We start from the raw sequence: 15048 nt of genomic DNA, 5'->3' as shown, positions 1-15048 counted from the left end.
TCATTGGCAAAAATGTGTTGACTGTAATGGTTTCTATTTTGATGAATAAAGATGAATTTGAGCCTAGATATAATGACTTAAAATTCATGGTCCAAAACTGCAATTACTTTTGCACCAACCTAATACTTTATAGAGATCATGGTCCATCATAATCACTATCTTGCAAATACCTTAAAATCTTCTCTCTCCTTTTGAACTTAAACTCTGAATGAATTCAGCCTTTTACTTTCTCATTCCTTGTACCTTATCAGTTGAAAATTAATGCGTGGGAAATCTGACGACTTCACATGAACTACTAGATCCGAGTGGGCAATCCAACGCTGCCCAGCGTTCTTAGCCATGTTTCTCTAGAAAATGCTTGTCTAGTTCCTGACAACTCTCCCTTTCTTTCTCCTTCCAAGCCTTTCCCTTCTTCACTGTTAGCCTGTGACTTCACCTTATAAATACTTGGAGGAAACAAATCAACAGTTGATCAACTCCTTTTTTCCTTCACAAAATCTAAAATCTATCTATAGTTTACACCCAACTTTTCTTCCTCTTCTGTTACAACAAAGGAAATGTTCTTGTTTTCACCAAAGTGAATCCCTTAACTCACACTCAAAATCCCAATTCTTTCCATCTTAAAGAATTATCTCCTTTGGTTATGAACTCTCTGTCCCCTGCCTCAACAATCTCTCCTGCACTGGACTCACCAGTTTAATCCAACCTGGTGTTCTCAAAAGTTTTTGGTGAACAGGATCCTTTTTCACATCTAAAAACACTGAGAAATTCAAAGAGCTTTTTGTTTATGTGAATTACAGCTATTGATATTTACCATAAATTTTAAAAATAATTTACTGTGAAAATGAAAGTAAGTTATTTTTATCAAAAAAGTGACTGTTTTCAAAAAAGTAGTGAAAAAAGTGACCTCGTTTCATATTTTTGCAAATCATCTTAATGTCTGGTTTAATAGAAAACATCTGGATTCTAATACCTATGTGTTTATACTATCAAACTGCATTGTTTTAGATTAAGTATATGAAAACTGTTGCCATACAGATGTGGAGTTAGAAAACAGAGGTGTACTCACGTAATTTTTTTTTCCAGATAATTGTGGATATTATTCTTTGATAATATACTAAGTTTGACAAGGTTGTGCATAATATGGGTTTTGAAATCGTATCACAGAACCCTTTGTATTCTGTTATATGAAATCCATTGGTTTATTTTGCACTTTGGATGTTTTTTCCATACATGAGTTTGTAACATCATGTATTAGTCATTTGGAAATATGGGTTCACCAAGTTATAACGAATTTTCAAATATGAAAAGTCTTGGGAAGCTGTGAAGCTGAATATACAAGTTTTCCAAAATTCTGATTTTTGCAGGAAATTTCAATTTTATCATCACCAACAAATGCTGTTAGTTGTTTTCCTTAAAGTGATGAGCTGTTACTTAATTTTCAAGAAAAAAGTCTGAATGAAATAGTCTGTTATGTTTTCAAGTAAAAAAGAGCATTTCACAAAAAAAGCAAGCTCTTCAGTTTTTATCTCAACAACTGTCTAAGAGCTTCTTCTCAAGACAAAAACCAGTGTTTTATGTAGACTTGCCATTTATTTTGTCATACAGAATATTAAAAAAAAAACTACATACATACTTCTAGTCTCAAGATTTAATAAAGTTAATAGTTTTTACTACTTCATAATCAACAACTTTCAATAAGCCTGGCCTCTTCTTTCCTTTTTTTTTTTTAAAAACTTCAAATGTGTGGTGTTGAAAAATGCAGAGACAGCAGTTTGGTGTCACTGCCTTGACTTGTACTAAGTTAACAGCTGTTGACCCACCATTACTTTGGTACCACAAGTGCAAATGTCAAAACAATAAAAAGGCAAAAAAGGACAGTGTGAAAACTGGCTTTGACCTCCTGAAAGCAGCACATACCTTCAGGCCAGCACCATCTTCTGTCTGGATGACCCTAACAGTTCTAACCTCCCTGCTCGCACTCACCCAGTTCCCTCCTTCCCCCTGCTGCCAGAGTTGTTTTTCTTAGATCTCATTATTCCTATTTAAGACTCCTCAACAGCTTCTAATTGTCTTTAGACTCTAACTGCTCATCATAGCGTATTAACTTCTACATAATGTAGCCCCTGCCCACATTTCCAAGTTCTTTTATCCTCCTCCTCGGAATCATTAAGTTCCATTCATACCAAGTCATCTTTCATTTCCATAAAAAATGACTATTCGAAGTATACACTCCCCATTTCTTCCCACAGCACGCTCCTTGTCAAACTCAACGTAAATGTCCCTGTTCCCAGGGAGCTTCCCTGAGCGCCCAGGTGGTGGAGAGCCCTCTCCAGCTGTCCTCCCGGTCCCTTTAAAGGACTCCTAGCTTCTGCAAAGAGGTGTCGGCCTGTTTGTGTTTTGTGCCCTCACCTCCGATGGAGCACAAACTTCATAAAAGGCAGGGAGCACTTCGATCTTACTTTATACCTAGTGGGTACTCTAGATATTTATCGAATCAATGGATACATTTCTTGAGTATTTATATTAACCAGTCACTCTAAAGTGTTTAGTTATAGTGTGCTATATTAATCAGTAACAACTGAAATTCTGACTAACGAATCAACAATTATACTCAGTCACTGTCCTATTTAAGATTTTTGAACTTACCATGTGTGGCTTCTTGGTAACCAGGTGTCTTTGCCAACTTTTTCAATGCAAAATTTCTGAGGCCCATTACTTCCTAAATCAGGAAAATATGACAAAATTTATTTAGTCCTTTAAACTTTCTAGTTTTGACAACTAGTCAAACCAGAACATGTCACAGAATCAACATGAATGATACAGAATAAACTACAATGTAAGTGGCTTCTGCCCAGAGAAGCTTCTTAATGCTGCAGAAATCCAGCAATCGGAATCACAAAGAGGAAAGATCAGTGTCTACAGAACTGTGCTCCCTTCACAAAGCAATGGCCAACCAGCCTCTGAGAGCAGACTTTCATACCTATCTTACGAATGTACTTGATATTAACCATTAATTTGTCTTTCTTTCAATAGATGCCCTACATAAAGCACAGAAGAATAATCTTAGGCTTAGGTCTGCTGTGTGTCTAAATGCATTATCACAAAATCATTTACAAAGAAAACTGCATTTACCCATGAGTTCAGCAAATCCTCCCAGAGGTAAACGGCAGGTCCCAGTGACAAACTGCAGTAGTCGCATTCTCACTTCATTGTCTGTCTCCTTCACAAACTGTGTAACAAAATCAAGTTTACTTTATGACCTGGTGAAAATTATTTGTACTAAGAAATCCATATGTATAATTCTATTTCTAGTTCCAAATTAACTTACAACTCTTGTATTGATTTCAAAGCCCAATCTTCTATTTTTAGGAGGAAAATGAAAACAGAGAAGATGTGTCATATGCTTTTTCTGTATTTGGCCCTAACAACAGTATTATGCTGCTGCTGCTGCTAAGTCACTTCAGTCTTGTCCGACTCTGTGCGACCCCACAGACGGCAGCCCACCAGGCTCCGCCGTCCCTGAGATTCTCCAGGCAAGAATACTGGAGTGGGTTGCCATTTCCTTCTCCAGTGCATGAAAGGGAAAAGTGAAAGTGAAGTCGCTCAGTCGTGTCCGACTCTTAGTGACCCCATGGACTGTAGCCTACCAGGCTCCTCTGTCCATGGGATTTTCCAGGCAAGACTACTGGAGTGGGGTGCCATTGCCTTCTCCGAACAATATTATGAGACAGGTACTATCATCAGCATCCCCATTATACATGTGAAAAGATGGAGGCCAGGATTCCCTGGTGGCTCGGTGGTAAAGAACCCGCCTGCCAATGCAGGAGACACGGCTTCGATCCCTGATCTGGAAGATCCCACGTGCCGTGGAGCAACAAAGCCCGTGGGCCACAACTACTGAGCCTGTGCTCTAGACCGCAGGACCCATGACTACAGAAGCCCTCACGCCCCAGAGCCTGTGCTCCGTGACACAGAAGACATCGCGATGAGAAGCCTGCTCGCCCCAACTAGAGGGGAGCCTGTGAGCAGCAACAGAGACCCAGCACAGTCAAAAACAGACAAGTAATTAGAAAAAAAGAAGATGGAGGCCTGGAGAGGTGGCATAATTTGTCCTTCTCGACCTGCTAATAAGTGGCAGAACTAACATCTGAACTCAGGTCTGACTGAGCTCTAAAGCTCTGCTACCCTGACCTGAGCTGACTACCCTGCAAGCTACCAACGGTGAACAAATCCTTCTCAACCGGCACTCTCAGCAGTTCGCGCTATTTTCTTTCACTAAACACCACTTTCCCAACTATGTTCTTCATACTTGAAAACCCAAAGTATGCATTCTTCTAAAAATGTATCTCTTCATGGACTATTTCTTTTCAAAGTGGACACAGACAGCTAATGTGAAATACTGATCTGAATTGCTCTGAGTGTCTTACAACAGAAGGCAAGGAACTTAGGGGACAGAGTGAAAGTAGAAATGTATCTTAAAGACAAGAGACTAAACTTTAGCTAACAAGAAGACAAAATGTGTTAAATACAAAACAAAAAAGTTTCTGCACAGAATTGTGCTGAGGGAACATGTTTCATCAAGACATAGAAATGGAGGTTAACATGGCTGGCATAAACCTCACCACCTTCCCCAGAACAAACCCCATTTGAGTGAGTGGGTGAGTGAAGTTCCTCAGTCGTGTCCAACTCTTTGCGACCCCATGGGCCATAGCCCGTCAAGCTCCTCTGTCCATGGGGTTCTCCAGGCAAGAATACCGGAGTGGGTTGCCATTTCCTTCTCCAGGGAAATCCCATTTAGAGAACACAACTATTCATTTGGGTTTACATAACCCAGCGCTTAAGCTCCTCAGGTATATAGAAAGAAACACCCAAAGGGAATGTCAACAAGGAAGCTGGTAAAGAGCCAAAAGGGGAGATGACAGGTACTTGCACATACTCTGGATGCGATGCAATTCTGGTGTCTTAGGTTCGAAAACAGTTATTCCTACTTTTCCTTTTTACAATAGATAACACGGGCACATGGTGTGGCGCTCAGGCTGCAGGAGGGCACAGCGGGGAGAACAGCCCAGGTGCACACCTCGGCCTCAGGCCGGCTCCCTGCCCAGGCGCCCTCCACCTTCTCAGAGGCTGTGTTCATGTACTAGCAGACACTTCGTCTACATATAATATATATTTTCCTTTAAGCCAAGTGATAAATACAACTTCCTTTAACCTTAATCCTGTATTGAAAAATATTATTCTCCAATATTTTTGTTAATTTGCATTAAGAAAAAGAATGACAAAACGGTATGGAATTACAGAACTGATACATTACAATTTCCTCAGTTCCCCTGATGCACAGACAGAGAGGGAGGGAGGGAGGGCAGGAGGGAGGGCAGGAGGGAGGGAAAGAGAGGGCGAGAGAGAAAGGAAAGGAAAGTCATTCTTGCACATTACCCTCTAGATTGTGCTAATTTGCTGGCATGTTACCACCTTTAGAGGAATTAAGTATTTTCATTGACTTTCTCATTAAAAACATATTCCTCTTTCACTTTCAAAATTAAGTAGAATTTATGGAATACTTTCATACTACTAGAAAGAAATGTTATACCTAAAACCATTACCATTAAACTATTATTTAAAGATGGTCATTTGTTCTTTCATTTAGGAAATAAGAAACGGAAAATCCTTGAACAAGTATTTACACTATCCACTTCTAATTTAAATTTCAAAGACTAAATACCATGTCCAAAAGCAGTCTCAACCTTAAAAATTACCACTTCATCAGAAAACACTTTCTTTCAGTGTTTAGTTTCAAAAAGATAAAAGCAAATACCTGCCAAAACCAAATGATTTGCTTGCTGTTTCTGGTATAATGTCGATACACAGTGTTTCTCTGCCAATCTGCCAGGTCAACCTCCTGCATGCCACACAACATAACCTGGGAAACAAGGGCAATATCAGGTCAGAGTAAAGATTTAGTGAAGAGAGTAACTACAGGACTGAAATCTGCTAATGTCCAGCTGTGCATATGCATAATTATGTCAATGGCTACGTGTACATCAAATAATGATCACAGAAAAGCAAGTCTAACTAAATTGTGTGGCAATTTAACATGCAGAATTCTTTGGTTCTTAATCTTATTCATGTTTACTGAAATTAAAAACATTCAAAAGTAACTATGCTTCAAGAAAAACAATGGCTATACAAAAACAATCACTTTTACTACACATATATCCCAAATCACATACATTATAAATACGTTTTAAACATAAATTTCTGGTTCTTCTTTTTTTTTAATCTATGCTACCTTACCTATTTAAAATTAAAAGTATACTAACCTCCTGTTATTCATCTATCCAGACTCTGAGAATAAAATATTCTAGATATGTAAAATTTTCAAATAACTCTAGTTTGTCATATATGGGATGAAAACTATTTTGGGCATAATAAGCTCTGTAATACTTTATTTCTCGTATCAACTATGACCTATAATTTACACACAATAAAGCATGCATATTTTAAGCAGAGTGAGATGCATTTTGATAGAAGTATATACCTGTTAACCACCTCCATAATCAAGAGGCAGAATATTTGTTATGAACCTTGTCACAGTTATGACCACCATCCTCATGCCTGGCTCCAGGTGATCGGTGATTTCCCCACAGACTAGATTTCTGAGCACAGCAGACAGACTGCACTCATCCCTTCTCTTTTCTGTTTTCTTTTCCCGCTCAGTAGAATGTCGATGAGATTCACTCACGCTGTGATGGATACCAGTGGTTCTTTCACATTGCTGAGCAGTGTTTCATTATGTAAATATCAACAATTTATTTACCCATTCTCTTGTTGATGGACATTTAGGTTACTTCAAAGTTTTGATTTTGGTGAATAAAACTGAGACGAACATTTATGGACAAGTTCTTCTGTGAACACATGTATCTCATTCCCACGTGAGTAACACCGGCTGGAGGAGCGGCCGGGGCCCAGGCTGAGGCAGGTCTAACGCTGCAAGGGGCTAACAGCGCTGTCCCAAGGGGCAATTCATTCAGTTTGAATCCGTATTTCCCCAATGATTAGTGAGCATCTCCCCTGTTTATATGCCATCAGTAGAGCTTCTTTCATGAAGTGAGTCTTTGTCCACTTAAAAATTGTCTTTTTACGGAGTGACAGGTTTTTAACGCAGTCTGTATATAACACCTTTGTCTCAAGAGCTTCTCTCAGCAGGTAGGTTGCCTTTTCATTTACTTGACAGCATCTTTTGAAGAGAAGCTTTTATTTTGATGAAGTCCAACAACCTTTGTGTTCTTCCTAAGACACTTCGGTCTAGACTAAGATTTTTCTACTATGTTATATTTTTAGTTTTCATATTTATGTTCATAATTTATTTCAAATTAATCTTTATGAGTTGACATATGGGTCAAAATTAATTTTCTTCTATATGAATATCAAGTTAATCCAGAATCACTGTTTAAGACTTTTCCCCTTTCCCCATCAAAATATATTAGTACTTTTGATGAAAATAATTGACAATACGTATGTGGATCTATTCTGGACTCTAATAAGTGTTCCACTGACCTATTTGTCTATCCTCACACAAATATCACACTACTTTAATTACTATGGCTTATAAAAATTCTTGACATCAGGTAGTAAACATCCTGTAAGATTTGTCCTTTTTCAAAATTGTTTTGGCTAATCAAGAACCTGTGCATTTCCTTGTCATTTTTGAACCAGCCTATCAATTTCTACAGAAAATTCTACCAGGATATTAATTGGATTGTGTTGTTTGTAGAAAATTGATATTTACAATACTGAATTTTCCAATACATATCATGAAATATCTCTCCACTTATTAAAATTTTAGTTTTTTCTCAGCAATATTTCCAGTTTTTAGGATAGAGTTCTTACCTGCCTTTGGCTAAATTTGTTCGTTTTTTATGGTTTAGTAAATGAAACTTTGAAGTTTTAATTTCTAAATGTTTGCTGCTAGCATGCAGAAGATATACAATTGATTTTTTAAATTACTGAGCCTGTACCCTACAGTGAATTATTAAAATTCATTATCATTTCTAGTTGTTTTTTGGTAGGTCCCTTAGGATTTTCTAAGTTGACAAAATGTTATCATCTGTGAATAAAGGCAGTTTTACTTCTTTCCAAACTTTATGCTTTTTGCGTCTACTTCTGCCTTGTTGCACTGGCTTTGGAATCCGGTACAAATAAGTGGTGAGAGTGGACATCACTGAGTTTCCAATCGCAGTGAGAAATACTGAAGATATCACTATTAGGATGACGTTACGATTTATCTTTTTTGTTGCCCTTTATCAAACTGAGAAGGCTGCCTTCTATTCCTAGTGTGATGAAGAGTTTTTATACAGAATGACTGTTTTATCTTCTTACAAACAGATTTTAACCCGTAGAAAGGGGCATGGTCATGGATAACCATTCTTTTGGTGCTGTGGTATTATTCACGGTTCAAAGAGACGATGAACAGGAGGAGAAGAAGAAACAAGAGAAAGACAGGACAAAACAAAGCAAATTTCTATTTCCTCGTCGCCCTGTACTGTGAGCTTAAAGCAAATCAGCAACCAGTTAGGGCTTTAGTCTCCCTACCTGTGTTAGAAAATTACCATGTAGCCAGACTATCTCCCAAGGCGTCCTGTGAGAAGACTCTAAGCACTACCAAGGTGACAGAAAAGTGTGTACCTACTAATATCTTTCTTTATCTGCTGCTGTGGTGTCCTCTCAGCTCTGACGTCAGGCTCTTGTCGTAACACCCCTCTTTCACCGAGTGGGCCCCCAAGACAGCAGTTCTTAACCAAGGGTATGGAGTATTTTAGATGCATGCATTTTGAGGATGCAAAATTGTTTCATTTTCTTCACATTCTTAATAAAGTTGGTGATTTAAAAAATGATGAATACTACTCAAAAAAGTATCTTCAAAAAAGTATCTTCTATTCTACTAATGCATTTCTGCTAATTTGTGTAAGCAAGCTGTTAGGAATGATGTTAACTAAGGTTTACAGAGTATACCTGTAATTCAGGCTCTGAGTCCTGATTTCATGTATTTCCAGTGTCAGAGTTTCTAGAGGGCTAATTCCTACATAGGACTATTACTGTATAAAACTTAAAATGCTAATTTTTTCATATGCACATTTTGATTACATGGACAAACCAAGTTTCTTAACAGAGGACGCAAGATGGCTGAAGTTAAAATACTGCCCCCAAAAGGTGGCAGAGGGGAAAAGCAAGCACTTTCCTAAATGGCCCTCCCCACGTTCTAATCTACATGGGGGAGACTTGGAGAACTCACAAGAACTAATCATCAGGGAAGCATAATTCAAAACCACAGTGAGCAGCCAGCTCATACTATTATTACTGGAGTGGTTACCATTAAACACGAAAACAGAAAATAACAAGTATAGGCAGGGATGTGGAGAAGCTGGAAGCCTCATATACATTTGGTGGAGATGGAGAATGGTACAGCTGCTATGGAAAACGGTAGCAGTTCTTCAAGAAGTTAAATAGAGAATTACTATCTGATAGAGCAATACCACTCCTGAGTATATACTCAAAAGAACTGAAAGCAGTGTCTCAAAGAGTTATCTGTACACTCATGTTCATAGCAGCATTATTCACAATCACCAAAAGGTGGAATGAAGACACAGATTCAGTGACTGATGAATGGATAAAGAAAATACACACATAGGTGTATCATGTATATCAGTTGTGACCTTTGTGATATACCGGTCGACTCTTTGTGACCCCATGGACTGCAGCACATCAGGCTTCCCTGTCCTCCACCATCTCCTGGAGCTTGCTCAAACTCACGTCCATCGAGTCGGTGATGCCATCCAACCATCTCATCCTCTGTCGTCCCCTTCTCCTCCTGTTTTCAATCTTTCTCAGCATCAGGGTCTTTTCAAATGAGTCAGCTCTTCCAATCAGGTGGCCAAAGTACTGCAGTTTCAGCTTCAGCATCAGTCCTTCCAATGAAAACTCAGGACTGATCTCCTTTAGGATGGAGTGGCTGGATTTCCTTGCAGTCCAAGGGACTCTTAAGAGTCTTCTCCAACACCACAGTTCAAAAGCATCAATTCTTCAGCGCTCAGCTTTCTTTATAGTCCAACTCTGACATCCATACATGACTACTGGAAAAACCATAGCCTTGACTAGACGGACCTTTGTTGGCAAAGTAATGTCTCTGCTTTTTAATATGCTATCTAGGTTGGTCATAGCTTTCCATCCAAGGAGTAAGCGTCTTTTAATTTCATGGCTGCAATCACCATCTGCAGTGATTTGGAGCCCAGTCAGCCACTGCTTCCCCATCTATCTGCCATGAAATGATGGGACCAGATGCCATGATCTTAGTTTTCTGAATGTTGAGCTTTAAGCCAAATTTTTTACTCTCCTCTTTCACTTTCATCAAGAGGCTCTTTAGTTCTTCTTCCCTTTCTGCCATAAGGGTGGTGTCATCCGCATATCTGAGGTTATTGATATTTCTCCCGGCAATCTTGATTCCAGCTTGTGTTTCATCCAGCCCAGTGTTTCTCATGATGTACTCTGCATATAAGTTAAATAAGTAGGGTGACAATATACAGCCTTGACGTACTCCTTTTCCTATTTGGAATCAGTCTGTTGTTCCATGTCCAGTTCTAACTGTTGCTTCCTGACCTGCATACAGGTTTCTCAAGAGGCAGGTCAGGTGATCTGGTATTCCCATCTCTTTCAGAATTTTCCACAGTTTGTTGTGATCCACATAGTCAAAGGCTTTGGCATAATCAAACATATATATATATGTATGTTACTTACATATATATATAGCAAATATTGAAAATATATACATATATGTTGTATATGTATACCTGTATATTGTATATATTCAGTATTAAAAAGCAAAAAAATTTTTACACATGCTACAATATGGATGAACCATGAAGACTTTATGGTAACTGAAATAAGGCAGTCACAATAAGACAAATATTGTATGATTTCCCCTACTTGAGTTCCCCCAATTATTAATAAGTTTGCACTCTTTAGGAGTCCTAAGAGTTGGCATTGATTGATGGTTTTGCATTATGATAGCATCACATTTGGGAGAACTCAAGACCCTTACCCAGTGTGGGAATTTTATACCCCCTAAACATTTTGATGAATCAGAGTGGGCTGAAGATGGTGCCATATGTTTTTAAAGCTTGCAGACATTCTTTTATAAAAGCGTTAACAACAGACCCTCCTCCCGTTAATTTTCCCTATAATAGCATAATAAAAGATCCTAACCTCCAATTCTTTTTCATCAAAGTACTGCAGCCACTGAAGGGGAACAACCTCATTAAAGCCATCAAGGAAAGCTTTGGTCTGTTCTTGTACTCCTCGAGAAAAACGCCACTCAGTCATTAAACTGAAAATAAAGATGGTATTTAAGAAGATGGTACTTTCTATGTAAGGTAAAAGGCTTTATTTAAAACACAGAGTACTTCTTAACCATCATTAAAAGAGAAAGTGAAGAAAATCAGTAAGCTGTATGGATTGTCGAATTCCAGTGAGCACAGTTTCAAATAGGAAGGTGTGGTGAGCACTATTAAAATAATACGTTAAAAAGGGAAAGTGAAATAGAATAGGAATGAGAATTACAGTGCTAGTCAGGTGCAGTTCCAGACTTGGTTTTGCTACTATCTACAGAGTGCCTCCATCTCCTCATCTAGAAATGAAGACGTGCATGGGCTTTGGAAAGCCCTTCTTTAGCACCAGTGTTCTCTGATTTTTGATCCAGACAAGGTAGGAAGCAATACAGCAAGTGGCTGTGGGAACGTGGAGGTCATCATATACACTTTTTTCCAAGAACGTTAGTACTGTTGGGAAGAACTAAAATAAATGTATGTCAGAGGCAAGGGAAGTGGGTTTTTTTTAAACTATATTTGAATTTTTGAGTGCTTTTGCAACATGTTTATAAATTAAGAGGAAGATTGAGTAGAGAGAAAATAATTTAAAAGGATCACTGAAAGAGGGAATGAATGTGGACCACGTCCCCAGAGGCGCAAACAAGGCGTGAAGACAAGGGCAGAGACAGCACCGACGCGCTCCAGCAGTTGCAGAAAGCAGGGACAACCACCTTACCCGATATATTCATCTTTGTTCTCCTCTGTCACTAGGATATTGGAACCTCCCAATTTCAGGTCATGTGATGTAACCTTCCCCAAAATCTCCATGTCAACAGAGAAGTACATTTCTAAGCCACATTCTTCAATGTTGTTGTCTCTGGGTGATAGAGAGATACAACCACTAATTAACAAAATATGTAAAATTGGTTTCAAGAAAATACCTTATTGAAAGATAAATCTTCAAACCTTATCCAAATAAGGGAATTATAAAATTCAGTATCAATTGATTCCAAGTCCTTAATAGTCAGTTTTTTACTTAGCATACGCTTGTAGAAGGGTAATGAGAAACCAGTATCAATAAACTTCCCATGAAAAAGTGCCTGCCAAGAAAAACAAAAAATTTAAAAAATTTACAAAGTAGCAATTTTCCTATTCAGAGCACAATGATAGCAGAGGTATCATAAGGCTTTACAGGCAAAAAAGTACTTAATAATTAATCTGCATAAATCATGAAAACTAGAAGACTGAAATCATGAAAACTAAAGTAAAATATTCTATAAAATGGTAAGTATGAAAAACAAATTTAGAGTGAAAACAGTATCTCTTTAACTGAGGTCAAACACTTAGCTCTATGATGTCCTGTGAATAACTTTAAAAGACGATGATAATGGAGCCTTATCAAACTCCCATTTTTAAATATGTTTCATGAATTACATTAACCCCACTGGACACAGAAAAGAAGGTGTTTGGGGGCTCCCTGTGCCCCTGGGAAGACCCCTCCCCAGCCCCTTTCTTGTCCCACCGTTGCCTAAGGGATCTTTAGGACTAACCCTGTCTTGACTTCACAGGAGCCAACGCAGAAAGCCCCAGACCCGCAGCCCCTTGACTCTCCACCACCTGCCTGTTTCCTTTGAAATCTGATTCCCAGATTTCACATCTTTCCAGACTTTCAAAACCACCCTACTGTGTTTCGTCCTCTTCAAGCTCATGGTCCATCATTAGCAAGATCCCTCACATTCTCAATTCACCCTTTGAAGATCCTTTGGCAACTTGTTCTAACAAAAATCTGGCGTTTTTCTGAGGACCCTGTTTCCTTTCAAATCCTCTCAGGGAGCTGGCTGTCTCTCTCCCACCCCCCTGTCACAGTCTGGGAGTGGGTGCGTGTTGCTTCTCATCACTGATGTCACCTCCCTCACCTGCCCCAGCCTGCAAGACCATGCCAGCCCTCGACATTCCCGGCTCACCACCCCCACTTCCTCTCTGCAGTCATCCTTAGAGCTTCCGGTCTCCCCCTTTACTCATTCAATCCCACGCTTTTTCAACACGAGGGTCATCGTTTTTAAGATTTCACGGTCCACACTGACGACTCTTTTACTACCCTGGCACGTTTTAATCCTTTCCATGACCTTAGTCGTTAACTTAGGTAAATGTCCTCAACACCATGCCCTCGACACTGTTATTAGCACTGACTGCAATTCCTTCACAAACTGAATTCCAAAGAGCACCTGACATTCCAGCTCCCTACCTTCAGCAGTAAACACCAGCAAGTTTTGACCCCACTGGGATCTAAAAAAATCCAGGGAACTTGTTAGCTCGTCACTGTCACTCAGCCCCCTTATGAAGTTATTCCTCCCCTTACTCAGTTTTTCTTGAAAATTTTGGCCACACCACGTGGCTTGTGGGAACTTAGTTCCCCAACCAGGGTTGGCAGCTACACCCTCTGCAGTGGAAAGCTCAGAGTCTTAACTCCTCGACCACCAGGGAAGTCCTCCCCTTACTCAGGTTAGATTCCATCGTCAATCATTCAAATTACTCCCTGGACCTTCAGAGCGCGATGAATGGCAGCCCATCACCTTATCCACTTGGCCACCTCTCCCGTGTACCTTCAAATCTTGTCTCTCTGGCATAAAGGTATATACACGTACAATACAGCTTCGGATTTCTGGCAAAATCCAAAGCCTAGCTAAATACGGCTATCAGCCCGCTCCGTGCCTGTGCCCGAGCAGTGGACGTGCCAGCAGCGCACAGGCAGCCGCGTGGACGGGTTCAGACCAGCGCTGTCCCGTGGGAGCCGCTGCGCTCGGTCACCCTCTCCTGGACTCCTGGGTGACATTTCCTTCCCCTGGTGCCTCCTCACTCTGCACTAATGAGCGTGCTCTCCATCTCACCGAGGAGACAGAGCCACCACGAGAGACCTTCTGTGCTCCCCACACCTGCTCACTAGTGTTAGGTTGGTGCAAAACTAAGTGCGGTTTTTGCATTGTTGTAATTTGCCACGGACTGCAGCCCACCAGGCTCCTCCGTCCATGGGATTTTCCAGGCAAGAGTACTGGAGTGGGGTGCCATTGCCTTCTCCGTTGAATGTTGGAATAAATTCTAAATAAATGTAGTTATATTATACATCCTTTTAATGCACACTTCTCGCTTTATAGTTTTATTTTTTGCTAATGACTATTACTTGCTGTTTATTGTATACTTATTTTAGACTACAGAAATGATGCTAGACAAAAAGCAAATTGACTGTTTTTTTTTTTTTAATTCGAGTTCAAAATGGGTCATAAAGCAGCACGGACAACTCACAACAACAATGCACTTTGGCCCAGGAACTGCTAACAAACGCACAGCGCAGTGGTTGTTAGAAGTTTTACAAAGGAGACGACAGCCTTGAAGTTGAGAAACGTAGCGGCTGGCCACCAGAAGTTGACAACGACCAGCTGCGAAGATCATCAAAGACGATCCTCTTACTACATGAGAAGCTGCCGAAGAACTCAAAGCTGACCATTCTACAGTCGTGTGGCATTTGAAGCAAATGAGAAAGGAGAAAAAGCTAGAAAAGTGGGTGTCTCGTAAGCTGACTGAAATTTTAAAAAAATCTTCAGTTTGAAGTGTCTTCTCTTATTCTGTGTAACAGCAGTGAACCATTTCTCAACCAGACTGTGAGGTGCGAAGAAAAGTGGACTTTACA

The 15048-nt window shown here is 39.7% G+C and overlaps 1 protein-coding gene across 14 annotated transcripts in view; it reads right to left on the bottom strand.

Moving 5' to 3' along the window:
• WWP1 (WW domain containing E3 ubiquitin protein ligase 1) overlaps window positions 1-15048 on the bottom strand; it is a 137768-nt gene that overhangs the window by 5947 nt on the left and 116773 nt on the right. For 12 of the 14 annotated variants that reach the window (XM_081496804.1, XM_081496791.1, XM_081496795.1 and 9 more), the window contains 6 exons: window positions 12330-12463; window positions 12100-12240; window positions 11263-11383; window positions 5819-5923; window positions 3136-3232; window positions 2650-2722 (listed from right to left, as the gene is read on the bottom strand). In XM_081496804.1, coding sequence (XP_081352930.1) covers window positions 2650-2722; window positions 3136-3232; window positions 5819-5923; window positions 11263-11383; window positions 12100-12240; window positions 12330-12463 — 671 coding nt within the window. Of the gene's footprint in view, window positions 1-2649; window positions 2765-3105; window positions 3233-5818; window positions 5924-11262; window positions 11417-12075; window positions 12241-12329; window positions 12464-15048 lie in introns of all 14 variants that reach the window. The other 2 variants (XR_014055759.1, XR_014055760.1) reach the window with 2 other exon arrangements.

This window comes from Giraffa tippelskirchi, chromosome 6, assembly GCF_054371585.1.
Source record: "Giraffa tippelskirchi isolate mGirTip1 chromosome 6, T2T-mGirTip1v1.2.pri, whole genome shotgun sequence".
In the NCBI taxonomy this organism is placed as follows: domain Eukaryota; kingdom Metazoa; phylum Chordata; class Mammalia; order Artiodactyla; family Giraffidae; genus Giraffa; species Giraffa tippelskirchi.
Note: the sequence above shows the minus strand (reverse complement) of the source record. Positions and strands in the feature narration are given on the sequence as shown.